The following is a 17,950-nucleotide window of genomic DNA, read 5'->3' as shown; positions in this document are numbered from 1 at the left end:
AACAGCGGCGTGAGGTGAAGAGAAGAGCGTTTGAGTGGAGCTCAGAGAGAAAGGGAGATGGGGGGAGTTGCATCGGGTTCTCTTAAAATCATGACAGGCGCTTTTGTTTTGTTGTTTAATTTGTTTCAAAGTGTTTATAAAACTCTTTTTTTTAAATGCTTGAGCTAAAGCTCTAGGGCTGTAATATTTGTTTTTTAGATCACATACACATAACTTGCAGTTGCATTTTTGTGTAAATGGTTCTTTCACACAGAGTGGTACACGAATGTCAAGTATGTTTTGTATTTGGTAGTTCAAACATTTATTTTTAATGACATAATGTTTAAATGTTCAGGCCAAAAAAAGAAATCATGTCAGTTACAAGGTAGGAGTGTTGCATTGGCGACCCGTGCAGATAATTATTCCTTGACGCCAGATCAAAAGACAAACTAGAATCAGCCCCTCGCTGTTGCGTGTCTCCTCCAATCAGTCAAATTGCAGTTTTACTACATGAGGCAATTGTGGTAAATCTTAAGTATTAGCCAAAGCGACCTTGTCTCTTGACCTTTGACTAAAATTCAATCCGTCTCACCTGGACTCAAAGTGGACGTTTGTGCCAAATTTGAACAAACAGGTCATGGCCTTCCTGAGATATCGCGTTCCCGAGACAACCAGGAAGCACAATAGCTCTGCTGATGGCTTGAGAAACAACACGGAGAAAAAGAAAGGGACATATTGGTAGTGGCACGGTGAAAAGAGAGCAGCCCTTTCAATGCAGCAAAGGATGCAAATGGAACCGGAGTGTATCGCAGAGACGTACTGATGATTTCTCTCTCTCATTGCTTTCAATACTGCATCTCTGCTGCCCAGAGAGACGTGTCACTTTCTCTCTGCAGCGCTTCCTGAAATAGCACCAGGGGCCCTCACAGGCATTGTGCTGAGCCCTCGAGATACAGCGCATACGTACCGTGTCTGGGATTTAATGTGCCGCAAATCCACAACCAGCGATGGCAACTTGAATAATGTATTGCACCTTAGAGTGTGGTGTGTCTTTTTCATGCGACGTCCTGTGACAATAAGGACAATAGTATGCATGAAGGAGTCCACTCACTTTCATGTTCAACTTTGTTTCCCTCATTTCCCGTTTTCTCAAATATTTATCAAATATAAATTGTTCAGATGCGGCTGAATTATTCAAAGACAGCACCGTTACAGCTGTTAAACTAACTGTAGGAATTAATGACATGTATTACTAATGCTACCGCTCAATAAAACGTCCCATTGAATCTATTGTGATAAACTGAACGTTGCCACTGTTCATGCATGGTCGCGCTTTTTTCTCACACAAAGAAAAATTTCCGAAGCTTCCTCATTCCACCGCGCGGTATTGACAGAAACATTGAGAGCCACAGCTGAAAGAAAAGGGCAATCTTTCGTTTGTGTATTTTTCAGCAGATAAGACACTGTGTAAAAAGGAAGAAACTTGATCCACAACAAGGTGCAGTGTGGAGGCTGTGTCGGCTCCAATGTCATGGCCACGGCCGCCTTTCTTCACAGTATGCATTGTGATATCACGAGACAAAAACAGGGATGATTTGGCCACACTTAACATTGATGCCATCGGCATCTTATTATCTTGTGAGTGCCTTTGTGCATATATCCGTCTTTCAAAGCGTCTCACGAAAGATCATTTCAGATCTTCCTCAGCTGCTGGAGCGCCAACACAAGAGGCAAGCTTTCCTGCACATGAAAAGACGGACTGGCTCTCTTAAATTGTCTCCATCTGACGGCTGTCTGCTAACAATCTGAAACGTAGCTTTATTATTTTAGAGTCAAATCTGTCACTATAATGATATTAAAATGGCTCAAAAAGCTTTATTTCTTTGCCTTTTCATCACCCTCCCAGCACTGTGTCGAATAAATGAAGTCACTTCTCAGACAAAGGCAGGAGTGGGGTTTTTTTTTCTGGCTGTGGAAGAACTGTCCATCTGTATTCAACACAGGTACGCAGGTGAGAGCGGGAAAAACGGGGGCAAAGGATTATGCAAAAGCGAGCTGAGGAAACAAAGAAGCAGCTAGATATATTATTTGTCAATTACCGGGCATCTCTGAGGGAAAGAAATGAGAAGCAGAAAGAAAAGGGGCGAGAGGTAGGGAAAGAGGAAGCTCGAGGAAAGCAATAATCTCGAGTCATGCTTGGTGTGCTTTTATCACCTTATCAGCCCACGCCAGTGAAGGAACCAAACAAATACAGCTCCTTTTTTTTGTCAACACAGACACAATACAACCAGTAGTCTTCCCCAAATTGTCAAGCAACACGGGCTGCGACATCGTAAAACAGCATTAGTGTATATCTGCGAAAAAGGAAGCGCAGGCACGCTTGAGTGTGACGCTATCGGGACCGGAGGAAATAACTAGCTTGTGGAAGAGGAAGTGATGAGCGAGCAACCTGTAGACAAAACTCGATGCAGGCTGGGTAATTGAGACGGCATATTGCTGCGGAGTAACCTTCCCAGAGACATAACCATAATATAATGTGCAGCGGAGAGATTTCTCATTTACGGCCGGGTAATGGCACTTAGGTCAGAACAATGGCCCCCTCTTCTTGGAAATTGGATATACCTTCTCATTATTATGTATTGGCATTAGGAATATGAATAGACGGAAGTTTGCTCAGAGGGGACAAAGTTGGGGAGTTAGAAATGTCATAAAAGTACAATGTGTAAAATATACTCAAGGACACATCAACATGGGCTAGTGTCGCCGGGGGTCGAACCGCCAATCCTCTGATTGAACGACGATCCTGCTCACCACTGAGCCACAGTGAAGACAAGCTGAGAGCGGTAGTGAATATTAGAAATGTCCATTCTTCAGTTTTCTTTTCTGTTTGTTTGTTTCCCATTCAGGGGAACATGACTTCAGCACAGGAGGCCCGTGTGTTCAGTGCCCAGCAGAGGTGTCTGAGGTTGGGGCCTCGGCAGCGTTCACAGGTGGGAAGCTGGTGAGGGATCATCATGTCACAACAGTAGTGTCCCCCGGCGGTGTGTCCGTGTGCACTCTCCATATTCACTCCTCTCCAACCAAGTGTGGAAATATACAACAAAGCTGCAACAAAAGGAAGGCTCTGCGATTTCACATTCAAGTCCTTTAGTTCGACACCACAATTGCACTTTTGAAGGAAACAATGGTTAGGATTGAAAAATAGACCTGAAAGAAAGATTACCATAGTGTGCTACTGCCCCATCTAAACTGTTCAATATGCATGTGTTTCTATGGAGCCTGAACACTTCCAATGACTCTCATGACTAGCAAATAGTACAGCCTCAACAGGATTCAACAGCATCATTCCTACTTTTATCCTTTGACACTATATTACTACACGTACCGCTACACGCTCATTCCTTACCCGTTCTCTAACCACAGATAGTGGCCAAATAGTGTTGTTTTTACTATTTCCCTAAACGTGTGGATGCCTTTCTGATGTCTCTGGGTCTGATTAGTTTAGCTCATTCTATGGATGTGGACCAAGAAGCAACTAAATGATTGATGATAGAAAGCGTCAGATCCACTTCCTGTCTGATGATATAAAATGTGTACTCACAGGCACATGAAGTTGATCAAACTTTTGGTAAAACCAGAAAATAAATTAAATATAGCTAAAAAATTGGGTATTCAGTATAACACGCAAGCTCACCTAATGTCTCACCCTCAATCATGTCTCGTCTTTTATCTGAGCTAAGTGGCCAAATCAGGTAAGCTGGAATTCCACATGAACAGAGATACATGACCTTTTCATTACATGTTCCACACATAAACGCAATAAAGATTTGCAGAACTCTTTAGTGCCACCATATTATGCAAAGTATTCCCATGCGCACTTATGCCTCCTACGTTGCTGCAGCAATTCTTGTGTTGGTACAGAATTGTATTATACATAACTGTGTTTGTTTATAAAAACAATCAAAAATCTGTGCAAAATACCACATTAAGATACCAAGACCGTGAGTAAACAACAGAGAAATGCCATGCTGTGCTTTGGTATTTAACAACTTTAACATTTGGATGGCAAGCAGTTCTGTTTCAGAAACTGCTCAGAAACCCCTTCAATGATTACACCTAGGAAAGCTATACCTTGTCTGAATATCCTAGGTCTCTAGTTTATGGTTTTAAAGTTACAAGAGGCTGGGATTATTCCAGAGGTCACAGGTTGTTTTATACAGTGACATGGGGTTTAAAAAAAATGGCATCACTGACATTGAACTAACATCATCACACAGAAATATATCATTGGGCCAATTGAATCCACAACAATTGAGTCTCAGCTTTTCAGTCAAACTTAATTTATGCAGTTCCAAGACCGTTTAGGAACCCCTGTAGGGAGAATTGTGCAAACATGCCATTTTTAGAATAGGCAAAAATAACATATATACAGACCTGCATGGTTTTTGCCCCAAACTGCATGAGATTAGCATACAGTGGTATAAAGTGGGCATGTTTGTAAAGGGGGTACCCATAGAACTTATTTTTGTTTCACATATTGTGACGTGAGGCATCAACTGTTCCCTTGCCACAGTTTTCCCCAACGTTGGAGCAGTACTTTTTCCCCTCGCCGCTATACACTGCGTCTCAAAGATTGGCCGGGATTTCCGGCGATGCAGCAGGTCGTAGGATTTTCCTGCTCCCTTCTCTCTTTCAATACTTGGTCCAGAATTCACAACCACCACACAATACACCCTCTCAAACAGAAAGACACACATACATTCCCAAACCATTTTATATTTTTGTCACTGAGTTCATGGTGTTATCCAGTGAGAGTCAGAAACCCATAACCCCCCCCCCCCCCCCCTCCCTCCCTCCCACATAGAGTCCATTCAAACTCCCCAGGCTATGAGTGCACTGATAAAGTGTGCTACCCGACCGACTCCCCTGCTGCACCTAGCACCAGCGACATGCAGAAGATTGTCATGCCAGATTTGTTCGACATGAAGCGATGGGAAGGAAACATAACTGCAGGGAATGTGTGAGAGAGATGAGCATCCAGTGTAAAAAAAACATGAAAGGGGACCACAGAGCGGGGGTGTCTCGTGTGCTCAACCGGTAGCAGCTCTTGCATACTAATGTATTGAAATATACACGCACGTTATCATAATCAAAGAAATGCATATGCACTTAAGCTGCCGTCACTTGCTAGTGAGCATTTCTCCCGGTCGAGGTCCTCTTAGGACACGTGTTGAAATGTCTTTTGGGAACGTGACACATTGGCGAGTCTTTGTCTAACTGCTGGCGTGGAAACGGTCAGTTACACCCGCCACAGAGCTGAGTTTAATGCGAGTCAAACAAACATTAGTCCCGGCCCCTGCTTGGATCAGAGCGCATCAGCGTTTCCCAACAGAGTGCTCCTCGTGGCGATCTTCTCTTTCATAAATCGTTGTCTTTGATTGACAGTAACCTCGGCCATAAAACCTACAGAGATGAGAGAATGGCAACATTTTAAACGGCGGCCAAAATTATTAAATTAAATCGTCTCTCCCAGCAGGGAGCAACCGAGACAGCGAGAAAGCCCCGGGTCTTTCAGCTAGAACAAACACTGGTGAGAAACATGCTCTGGGTGAAGGGACTGTCATGGGCCCTTGTTAATGTTATAAACTGTAGAGTATAAACAAGATCCATGGGGAGGGACTTTGATCAAGCTAACGTCTCTCCCTTATCTCTGAAGTTTTTGAATCTAGAGAGGAAAAGAAATGCGGTTATGCACCTTTTTTTATCCCGCTTTTTCATCATTCTCTTTCTTGAGCAATGCAACCTCTAGAAATCTCATTCTCTCGCTTAATCACAGACGTACACACACACACACACACACACACACACGCACACACTTGAACGCACACAATCTCCATTCTACTTCCACCTCCGTCTTCCTCCCCCACTTTCTCATTTTCACTATTGAGACCGTACCTCTCCATCTCCGGCTCGCGGCTCTTGATGAGTTTGTGAGTCACTGAGGAGAGACGGGGATTTCAGAGGCAACCCGGCACTCTGAACCTCCAGTGGAAGCTGGTGCTGGTAATCCACAGAGCCGAGAGGTGGCAATGAAATCCCGTTAATACCCAAACAATCGCAACTCCCACTATAGTGACAAAGCCCTACACAAATTTGCCTGTTATTGTGTGCGAGCAGCAGGCTAATATCTGTGTAAAAATGACAAAGGCATGATGCCAGATGAAATCCTGTGAATTTGATTTGGATACAGGAAAGCATCTCGGTGACATGTGGTCCTGGTGGCTCCGTTGACAACGCGTCACACATGATGATTGGTCTTACACGACAGCTGCTGACATCATCAGACACCCTGAACTCGGGATATAGAAAGCCCCATGATATAATGACATGTCAACAGTGATATTTTTTAGTTTTTTTACTAACGGATGCCTCACTATCTCATCCGCTGCCGCACATCTAGCAGCGGTAGTTGGTGTATTTACTTTGCTCAGCTCGCTGCAGCAGTTGAGAAATCTTTCATCGTGAACAAGGACTGATCTTTTGAAGTAACTCACCTTCCCCACTATTGCAATGGAGCGTTTTCAGTTTAAGGTCATGTTTGAGAGGGAACCGAAGGCAACGGACAAAGCAACAGCCTTAACAGCTGGCTGCGTAGTGATAAAGTCACTTCTTCTGACTCGAGAATAAAGCTTTTACAGATACATAATAAATGGCATGATTTGAAAATTTAATCCTGAACCTTTTATACTAATGCTTGAATAAGAAAACTGTTCTTGGGCCTGAACAATTTTAGACTATGAACAAGAGGCCTGATTATTTCATCTTTGAATTAAACTTATATAACTTTCTATAGAACACACACACATTGAATAAGATAAAGCGTGATAATAACACTTAAAAGTAGCATTGTTATTGACCCTCAGTACTAGGGCATGAAGTACCACCCCCGAACGCAGACTGGCCAATCATGGCGTAGCATTAGCCGGGTCCAACACCGAGCTGGTTCTGCTCCAAAGACTCTCAGATGCATTTGTTTAATATTCCCTATATTTTAGGCTGGTTTTGTGGATTTCAAGCACGTCATGGTTAAACTAGTTGGATGGAGATATCATCACTAATATATGGTTTTCTAAAACATACGTTTCATCTGAAAAACCTTTTGAACTAACATTAGCACACTATGCTAGCATATCCATACCTTGCTTTAGCACTTCTATGCTACAATAGCTACTGAAGGTATACTGAATATATATGCATGCTGCTAATTATTGTTACTAAAGGCTTTGCAGGAACAGTGCTGTTCCATAGTTTCATTGCCGTCTGTGTTGATCGCCAGGTGATGTTGTGGTTCACTTTTATGACTGTAAGCTTAAAATGTTGTTTTTTTTTGTGTCTTTTAACTGTTTTCTCAAGCTAAATCTGTTTGACATCCTGGATATTATACTTCAGACACATATTGTTGACTCTTCAGTCTGCGTCTTTCCGAAATAGCTTTTTTGGTTTTCCCAAAAATGTGATATTCATTCAGGGGTAGCAGTTAGTGGCAGTATGGGCTCCATGGAAGAAGCTCTGACAGCTTGACGGAGAAGTAGAGGAGGACAGGGCTGAGCAAAGGGTCAATTATTGATAACAGCTGCATGATTGATCACTATTTTAAGGGGGATAAGCTCTTAACAATTATATTGTGTGTGCCAAAAACTTCACTTAAGTATTCAGTCAACTCTACCTGCTACAGTAGCTACCGCTCTGACCATGGAGCATCCCTGAGATGTTTTACTAAGACACAGGCATGCCGAGAGCACATGCATGGCAAACTCCCAGAACGTTCGTTTTCTCCAGGTGAATCACCAGCAGCAGTTGTCACCACTGGCGATAGCTGGTGTGAATCTTCACCGACCTCATGATACAATTATGAATTACCAATAAATCTAGACTCATGTCAATGTATCGCAGACTCAGTTTTCTATATCGCTGCCAATCCTTCATCGATGCAAGCAGTCCATCTGAACCTTTTTAATTAGGGAATGCTTTTAGAAGTCAAAGTCAAAGCAGCAGCTTTTTAATACCAGTGTCCATGTGAGTCACTTCAGTACTTGCACATGACTGAAACAAAAGGTAAACCCTTCTGCAGTGCATTAACAGTGTGCTGCAATCCACAAAACTAAGGTTTTCACACAGCAGCTCCAAGATGGGCACTTCCTGAATGCCCATGGCCTTTCACACTGTATAAACTTGCTGAGCCACTAATGGACTTATCTTTACTCATAGCTCTTCTAGCCTTGCTTTGGTTTGAGTCACTGCACCATCCGACAGGGCTAAACAGCACCACGGTTGAATTACGGCCTCCATTTCAGCAACAGAGCAGCTACGAGAGCAACAAGTCAGCGGACTGCCTCTCAGCAGCGCTGTGGACAAGGAGTGCGTTTAAGCTCCGCCCTCTGTGGAGAGAGAGAGAGAGAGAGAGAGAGACAGAGAGAGAGAGAGAGAGAGAGAGAGAGCAGCAAAAAGCAGTGAAGATGCTGAGCTGACATGTAAGCAAACCCCTGATTATGTTCTGTCACTGTGCGTCGATGCAGAATCTTTGTTACGGTCATATCGTCACCAGAATTGAGACATGTCAATTATTCGTCGATGAAACCATCAATCAACGGCTTGGATTTTCATCATTAATTATGTAAATCATACTTAATATTGTGGGTCTGGCGATTTTTTAAAAAAAAAGCACTTCTGCAAATAATAGTCTAACATAAACACAATTAATTGTTTTTAGCTGTTCCCAGGGGCGTCCCTCGGCTAAAACATTCGGGGCTAAAGCCCAGGATGTTTTTCAATTAGCCCCGAATGTTAATTTTCCCAAAAAAAAAACATTTTTTTTTTTTTTTAGAGGTCACATCCTTAAATTACGGTTATCTCACGTGGATCCTTCCACAGTGTTTTTGGACAGGTTTCAGTAACAATTATAAATATATATATATTTTTAAAAGCCACTACTTTGGCTTTGGCACTAACACCTCCAGGTCACACGAGACGTCACTCACCCAAAACAACATCAGGCAGCAGGCGCACTTCACAACAGCAGGCTGCTGTCTTTGGGTAGCAGCACAACAAGATGTCACAAACATTTTTTTCGATGTTTTCCCCCCAAAGGTGGTCAGGAATTAAAGAGGTAATGGGAATAGAAATTATTTTAAAATGTAGAATTTCGAAGAGTGTTGCAGCTGGAACTACTAGAGGGATGTAGCTGCTAGTTGATGTTACATGGGAAAAACTTTCTGCTCTTAGCATCTGTCTGTAAATGTAATTGTAGTGTGTGAGAATTGTGTACCTACAAATAATGAAGCTTGGGCTTCTTCTGGAGGGGAAAGTAGCTAAAGTTAATGTGAGGGTATAACGTCCAACCATCTTGTTTATTTGCTTTTTCATGAAATTTCAATTACATTCAGTCCAGAAGAGCGGGTACCTGTATAGTATGTGGAGAGTGTTTCTACGCCTAGAAATTTCGGCACACGCTATGCGCGCGCATAGGCTATACTTTTCAAGGCTGAGCCCCGTATGTGTCAAAATCCTACAGACGCCTCTGGCTGTTCCCTAACCAGAATCACCTTGGCAGCTGTCTAATGGTCACAAACATGGTGATGGTGAAGCTGAATTCTGCCTGTGTAATTATTATTACATTTTTTTTGTATCCCTGTTTAACAGCTCCTTGAAATGGCTTTAAGGCAAATAAAAATGACCACGGCTAAAGGCACAACACAATACAGTAGCCGTGCTTTGCTGAACAGAAGCCCAAATTGCTTTAATTTGGCAACGGTGCATATTTTCACGTGGAAGGTCAGCCAGATTTGACATGTAGTTAATGAAACATGGGAACGGTGTGTGTGTGTGTGTGTGTGTGTGTGTGTGTGTGTGTGGCTGCTCTGCAGGTGGTGACTGGAGGCTTAATGAAAGGGCCAGTTGTTTCGCGGGGCTGATTTGCACAGAGCAGATGGATCGGTCTCTCGGCCTCTCTGGTCTCAATCTTGTCCCACATTGCTGCTGTCGCCCCATTTAACAGCCAATTTCCTGCCAGCTCATCACAAACACAAAGTTACACATACGCACACACACACGCACACACACACACAAAAGGAGAAAGCAGCATAAGCTGTGAGAGGTGGTCAACCACAGAGACGAGCGTAAATGCAGGACGAAAAACAAATGTGCCCTGGCACACCGTTGACGACGACAAGCGTCTTTTTGTCCACAGACGAGCACAAAAGTATTTAGACACATAAAGGGGCACACAAACACACACACACACACACACACACACACACACACACACAGTTAAATCCTTTGGGGAAACACCAGTGGACACTATGCAGTTTTTAATGAGCTCGCGCCAGATGTCTTCCCAGGCTGCAGCGCATGACTAGTTGATTAATCAAGTACATTTTACTGAGAAACTCCGACACATACACACTAATCCTAATTTATCACACAAACACAGTAATCTGAATTTTTCACAAACACAGTAATCCCAAATGATGCCCCCCTCTACCCCCTCCCACCCCTCCATCGGCACCCCATTATCTCTGTCACACACACACACACACACACACACACACACAGACAGACTGCTGCTAATATTATAATACGCTCCTCCATCTATGCATCCAGTTAGGTCTGCTTTATTCCAGTTCTCCATTTCCGCTCCATCATGACACCTGACTGATTCACAGTTGGAGTAGCACTTGTTCCATGTGCACCATGTGTGCACCACGTGTGCACACAAACACACACAGGATTTCTCATGATGGCAGCGACGAGTGGTCGGCCTCGACAAAATGGCCTCTGACTTTCAATCTGCGCGCCCTGTGCTGCAGTGGCACTCTTTTATCGGCTCTGCCTCGCCACTGGCGGTCAGCCTTCACACACGGCGGAGGGGGTCAAGTGATGTCGCGGCCGGCGCGCCGACGTGCTAATGACATCTCACTGCTGAGATACGGCCTCGCCGGAGGCACGGGCTCCAGTGTCTAATGCAGAGAATTATCTTGACTTCGCTGTGCAAAAACACGAGGTTTGCCCCCAGGTAATTGTCATGGTTTAATTTTGCTGTCAATTTAGTTTTTGCATGCAAAGTCACAGCTCTGCTCTCACTAATCTGTGCATTCTCACATCTGAACATGGAGGCTGTTTAGCGCCAAATTAAGTTATTATTATTCACTTAAGTGCAGGAGCAAGATGACGCCTAATTAAATTCCGTGCGCCTATCGACGTTGTTGTGTCCAACCCCTTTCTCTCCAACCTATCTTTGGTTCTCACAACGCTCTCCCTCCCACATCCTATTCCTCCTCCTACAGGAACCACAGGGGGCGGGGAGGGGGTTGATGAAGCCAAAGCTCAGCGAGACGTGCCCCCATCCAGAGGCTCACTCCCTGGGTTCCTCGACGCCTCCAGGCCCAGCATTGATCCCTATTCAACCCTCCGTTAGAGCCTACCCCCTAACGTCATCCCTCCATTCCGGATCTTCATTCAACTCTTCAACGTGCCTTTTGCCAGTGGCTAAGCCTTTCATACTCAACTAAACCACTGGCTAAAGATGATTGTGGGCAAATGTAGAGACATGCAGTGCGTCATACCACTTGTGGTTGCAGCAAAAAGGTTATATATGCTCGCCTTAATGGGCTGCCCGTGATGGAGAGTCTGCTGGAGGATCCGGAGAGGGTGCAGGGGAGCTGTAAAATGCAGTTAAGGCCCGCCCCTTTTAAAGGCATCAAAGCTCTAAAAAAATGATGTTTTGCCATTGTTCGAGCTTCACGAAAGAGATTCATTTGTTTGTTTTGTTAAGCTGCAAAGTGCATATATATACATATATATATATATATATATATATATATATATATATATATATATATATATATATATATATATATATGTATATATATATATATATATGTATATATATATATATATATATATATATATATATATATATACATATATATATATATATATATATATATATATATATATATATATATGTGTGTGTGTACTCTGTCGTCGAGTGCAGAATCCCTGAAAGTAGTGAGGGTGAACCGTCCCCGCTGTCACCGCCGGGGATCAGACCAATAACTTTCAAGCTACTGGCTGGGCGTCTCTACCTCACCTCCCAGCCGGCATATCAATCTTTCTGTCCAGGCGTCTTGATTTATCTCTCACCACTTGACCACTACTATATAGCAAAAGCAGCTTTTCTGCTGAGGGTTACGTGAATGAAATTTACTGGTCGTGCTGCTTCTGCAATGCAATTTACATTTAGTCGGCGGCTCTTTCGCCTCGTCCCGCCTTCCCCGGCCGTTTTATGTTTCCAGTGACAGGTGGTGCAGCTTTGACAAAGTGGCAAACGGCAGTGGAGTGCCAGCAGGGCCACGGAGAGTTATAGCACAGCAATATGCAGTGACATCACAGCATTTCAACTCACTGGAGGAACCGTTTACACCAAATCACACACAGTCACACGCGCTCACACACACACACAGCACATGTCAGTACCTTCTGTGCGGATGGTGAAGGGGGAGTCCCCCAGTCTCTTGGCTGAGAACTGCCCCCCCAGAGAGGTCATTAGAAAGCACAGGCTGAAGAAGCCTATTCCCACCACGAATATCCTGCAACACAGGGGGGGAGGAGAGAGGGAATAGATGAAAAGGGAGTTGAGACGGATAGACACATTTATAGGGAAGGGCAGGTAAATAGATATTTTCCGGCGAGGCGTCAGGAAATATGAAGCTGAGGAGAGAGAGGGGAGGAGGGAGAAGTGGGAGAAGAAGAAAAAAAAAACAGTGGATGAAGAGCGAGAAGCCAAAAGAGGAATGAAGCCAGACGAACAAGTCGACAACCGTGGAGGACAGGTCTGCGGGAAAGAATGATTGGCGGCGAGAGGCAAAACAGGGGAGGGAAAATAGAGATGCAAAGTCGACGGGCTAAAGGGAAAATCTGGGGAGGAGAGAGATGGAGAGACGAGGAGCGAGTCCAGAAAAAGCAGGCGGCACATCCAGAAGGCACAAACACAAACAGAGCGGCGATCGCACACAGACACGTAGACGTTCGAGGCCAAAGGGCACGTGAAACATTTTTCCGGCGCCGTTCACGTCATCGGTTGTCGTGTATCTCGGGCGACGAAGGGTGAGTGGTTTGGCCCCAAGTGGAGGCACAATGCGATTATTTATGTAACATCAGAGGCGCGCAAAGGGGACAGGAGGACAAGGCAAAAGAAGAGGGGACAGAAGACCAACATTGAAGCATCTCAGGTGACAATAAGAGTGTTAAGAGAGCTACAATGCCAATTGACCAAAGGTGACGGGCTGCAGGAAGCAAAAGGCCACATAGAGTGACTTAAAAAAAAGAGGTTGGAGACTAAATTGTTTACATTTAAAAGGAAAATATCTGGTAAACGTCTTCTTGACTCCACTTTGTGGCACAGATCTGATATTTGAGACGTCACCGCGCCTCAGAAGCAATAAAAAAGAAAAAGAAAAGTGACTGTGTGGATTCTCCCCTGTTAGACGCTCATGAGAGAATCAGATCTTTCACTTAAAAGAGTTGAAAATCAGGTCTTTTGTCTTGGTGTAAAGAGAAAAAGAATCCTGCCCTAGTTAAGCTACTCGGTTCGCTGAATATGGATCAGAGGTTATCTTATAATGCTGAGACTCTTTGGGGAAGCATGGAGGCAAAGCTGTCTGTGATCCTCATCCACCGGACAAAATACCAGCCAGCCTCTGTGACTAACAAGTCCCACTTTAAAAATTGCTTGCTGCTCTGCTGCTAACTCCTCGTGAGAGGACATCCTTGGAAGACTTTGCAGGAGTGTTGCAGTACAAATGGAGATTTGAATATGAAAAAGAAACAATTCTGCATTCATGATATTTAAGCAGCCGAAGCCAGATCCAAAAATGTTCTCATCGTGTACGTTTATTTTGTTAAATGCATTGTTATTTTTAACAAATTGCATATATGTGTCTTATAACAAACAAGCAGTTAAAAACTGCATCCAGCATATGAAGAATGTGAAGCAACAGTTTGGTAATAATGTGAAAAGGCATCAAAGCTGCTTCGGTGACATAATTAATCACAATTCACTTCATTGTTTAAGGCCAACTCTGCACCGCTGACCTTTAAACTCAGAACTCCTGGCCCCAGAGGTTGGGGGAATTGAATGTTAACTGAACAAATGAATGCATTATTCATAACTGTTGCTTTCGCTTCAAAGCCAGACGGGTGGCTGTTTGCCTTAATGCACCGGGTCCCACTGTGAAACCTGACGGCACTTCCTGAAATAGTGGCTCCAGTCACGCAAAGTTCCGAACGAAAGGCCTTAATATTGATGAGACCGTAGGAAATGAGTTGGCATCAAAGGCGCGTGGAAGGGCGGCCACTTAAAAGTACATTTCGCCGCAGTCATCGGGATTGACCCAACGGGACTCGGGATGATGCTGAATAATCCGTTAAGTAGAGAGCGCGGTGGTTTGGCAAGCTCCCAGAGTGACTTAATATTCCAAGACAAAGCTGATCTTGTCCCGGGTCGTATAACATGCAGGCTTCAAGGACAGGCAGTGGGAGCACAGGAACATATTGACGGAATATAATCATCATAATCATCATCATCCTCATCATCATCCAGGCTCTTATCTAATGGGATGCATCAAACATGATTACAGCTACGCAGTCGTTCCAGTTAAATTGGTCATTTATCCTCGTTTCCCACACGTTTCGGAAGCAGAGAGATCAGGTTACTTTAATTTTTTTTTTTCCTTTCAAGCGGATCTAATGAATTACAGCTATGAAAGACAAACTTTTTCTTTTTTACCGTATGAATACATATACGAGGGGGAATGGACACGACCTTCAGTTCTGATAATCAACATCATTTGCTGGTGGGGGAACCGATAATTAGGCAGCACTGAGAGAAGTGTGATTATTGATTTACAGTGAAAACAAGGGGACGGTACGACAACACTGTGGAATTGACATCAACATTCCAGCACCTACGCAGCTGGCACCTTCACTATGCTCCTCATTTACCTCTCTGTCCCTTCCAGGACACTGTAATATCATGACATAATAAAACATAACCCCTCCCCCATCTGTTCCTGGCATATTGTGGAATGAATCAGAATAGCTCAATCACTGTCAGCGGATCTGCGACACATTAACTTACCGAGAATCCAATCCCATACAATCATTACTCTGGAGGGGTTATTTGTCACGAATATGACGCCATGATCTAGAGATATTTATATTATGCACTTACTATATATGACCATATATGGTCAGCAAGCAAATAGGTGGAAGCTGAAAATTGGTGTTTACACATTACAACTCCCCCCTCCCCCTCCCGGCATTATTTGTTTTCCATTGTCATCGGCAGTGTCTCGTCTTATTACAGTCAGTAAGACCGAAGAGGCCCAAATGACAGGTTTGGAAAAAGATAAAGGGGTTACTCAGAGGACATGTTGCAAAATTGGCTGATTTTACACCTCACTGTTTTGTATTCTCTCTGATCTACGGATTGATAATCCTGCGTTTGTTCGGAAAGCAACGCAGTGATTGATGGGAAGAGAACAGAGCAGAGAGGAAAAAAAAGGAAACAAATATGTTGCTAATGTGGGTGTTCAGAAGTCGGCCCGACGGCATCCGCGGGCGATCGTTTCCTCTCTTATCATTTAGCCGTTTTCTCAAAGTGGCGTTAGGTGGGTGATATGAGAGGATTAGGCCTCGGTCCTGCCTGACGAGTCCTTAATTAACAGGCTTAAAGTACATGCTCTGCTCCCCGTAATTGGATCAGAAGCAAAGATCCGCTATCAGCTAATTGGCTTCCTCTCAAGCACACATAGACTCATCAGATTCGGCCTCCAGGTGAATACGTGCGGACGGGTTTGCAGCGCGAGGAGCTCCGCCAGGCGTGGTGGAGAAGAAATTAGTCGTGGTGGGTTCTCCAAGAAAAATCTTCTTGGCAGACGGACTATATCCTGAAATCGGTGGTACCTGAGGGCCAACCTGGTGGCTCAGAGATCACGGCCGAGTTCTTGCCGGTCAAGATTCGAGTCCGGCCGAAGGCCCCAAATGCATCTTTAGTCTGCCTAGTGACGCCACAGACGCTTACTCACAATAACCCCGGTTCCAGTCTGGCCGAGCAACTTTGTAAGTTCCACCAAAAAAAGAGGCAAAATGTCACTAAAAAATCTACAATTCACCGTGAGATGACTGAAAGCCACTATCCCACTGGATGAGCAGCCCATTATGATGCACACACAAATCACCTGTGACAAGCGCTCGCTGCCAAGGCCAGCGCGGGCCTCGTCTCAAAGGATGCTTAATTGAGTGTGTTTGAATGAGCGCCTGATCCACTGAGAGGCAGCAGGTGAAGTAAATCAGTGCGGCATGAATGTGATGAATCAACCGGCTCTGTCGCTGCCCCGGCTGGACGTCTGTACCCACAGGCGGGGGGGGGGGGGGGTGCTTCAGCTTTTGAGGACGTTATGATCTCCAACTCCCAGGATTAAGAAATTGAGGAGTGAATTCAAAGCCCGCTGGTTTTCTATACACCTCTCAGGGCACATAAAAGGAAGCAGGTTGGCGCAGCAGGGCTCAATGGAGCGTATACGCTGTAACACACAGTGAAAGTGGTGTACATGTGTCACAGATTCCTCTTTACATCTTCCCAAACAAAGCCCAGATAATGGAGCTACCCATGCGGGGAGGAACTAAGTTAGAGCTCGCCTGGCTGCTATACGGGCTTTCTTACAGTGGCTCTCTCACGGTTTATCATAAAAGTGCTGTCCCTCTATCCATGTGGATCTTAATCGAATTCATCCTAGTAGAGCAACATCTGCTGTGCCCGCGCGCGCGTGTATGTGTGTGTGTGTGTGTGTGTGTGTGTGTGTGTGTGTGTGTGTGTGTGTGTGTGTGTGTGTGTGTGTGTGTGTGTGTGTGGCACGCGTGCATATGTCTGCGTTTTAGGTGAGCGGGGGAAACACATGAAGCACACGGTGGACACATTTGAAACCGACACGACCCGAGCACGGTGCTCGGGGGTGAACGTCACAGGGGAAACCGGGCACGAGGGGCATGACGGCGGCTCTTTGTTCCTTACCTGAACGGTTTGAACGTCACTAGACATCTTCTGACCATAATTCTACCGTCGGTGCAGCCAGTAGTCATTTTCCAAAACGAGCGACCCCTGACATGGTGGCTAACCCCCCGACGCGGGACTCGACGTGACCGAACATCTTCATCCGCGTCCCATCCAGCGGTGCACAGCGGCGGGCAACTCGCTTGTTTTGAACGGACCCCGCGACCAAGAAGCGCTTGTTTACTCCTCCCGGTGGAAAATGGTGGAAAGTTTCATTCAGCAAGTCTCCTGCGCCGTGTTTGAAAATAACACTTAGAGTTTGGATTCCGTCGTCAGGCAAACAGTCTGGAGCTGAGGGGAAGACGCGCGCGGGTCGTGTCGACCGTCGGGAGTCATTATCCGATGGGAGTTTCTTTGCGGAACTAACGGCGTTGTTGTGAGACTTCTGGGTAAAAGTGTGTGTGCGCGCGCGCGCGCGCGTGTGTGTGTGTCGGTGGATGTCGACGGTGTCCCGGTGGAGGAGGATTCCACGGACAGGAGAGCTGACGTTTCACGGACGTGTGAACTTCCCGGCGAAGCCAGAGCGAGTGTGTGGCAAGTGGCCCTATCGTGTGAGTTCACTTCTCAAGAGCCCGAGCTGGCTGGCGTTCGGTACATCCGGTTGGTGTTTTCAAAATAAAGGTTATTGTTGGTGAGAGTCCCGTTTCGATGAACGGCAAATAGGGAAATTGACAGATTTGAACAATCAAGTCGTGTCACTTTTTTTTTATACGACCACAAACTGCTCACAGTCAATGGACATGCCACGGTGTCCACAAAACAATGAATATACATTTAACTTTAATGGGTGAAAGCATCTTA

General features: G+C 44.9%; 1 protein-coding gene across 1 annotated transcript in view; it reads right to left on the bottom strand.

The window, feature by feature from the left end:
• Window positions 1-17,686, bottom strand: part of LOC137795180 (alpha-1,6-mannosylglycoprotein 6-beta-N-acetylglucosaminyltransferase B-like) — a 107,609-nt gene extending 89,923 nt beyond the window's left edge. Inside the window, exons 1-2 of the mRNA XM_068592515.1 lie at window positions 17,111-17,686; window positions 12,514-12,626 (exon numbers count right to left, since the gene is read on the bottom strand). Coding sequence (XP_068448616.1) covers window positions 12,514-12,626; window positions 17,111-17,178 — 181 coding nt within the window. The 5' untranslated portion in view covers window positions 17,179-17,686. The remainder of the gene's footprint in view (window positions 1-12,513; window positions 12,627-17,110) is intronic.
• Window positions 17,687-17,950: the final 264 nt, after the last annotated feature.

The sequence above is a fragment of the Clinocottus analis genome, unplaced genomic scaffold (assembly GCF_023055335.1).
Source record: "Clinocottus analis isolate CAN_PGR_092001 unplaced genomic scaffold, fCliAna1.0.p SCAF_27, whole genome shotgun sequence".
NCBI lineage: Eukaryota > Metazoa > Chordata > Actinopteri > Perciformes > Cottidae > Clinocottus > Clinocottus analis.
The sequence above is the reverse complement of the archived record's forward strand: the minus strand, read 5'-3'. Positions and strand labels throughout refer to the sequence as shown.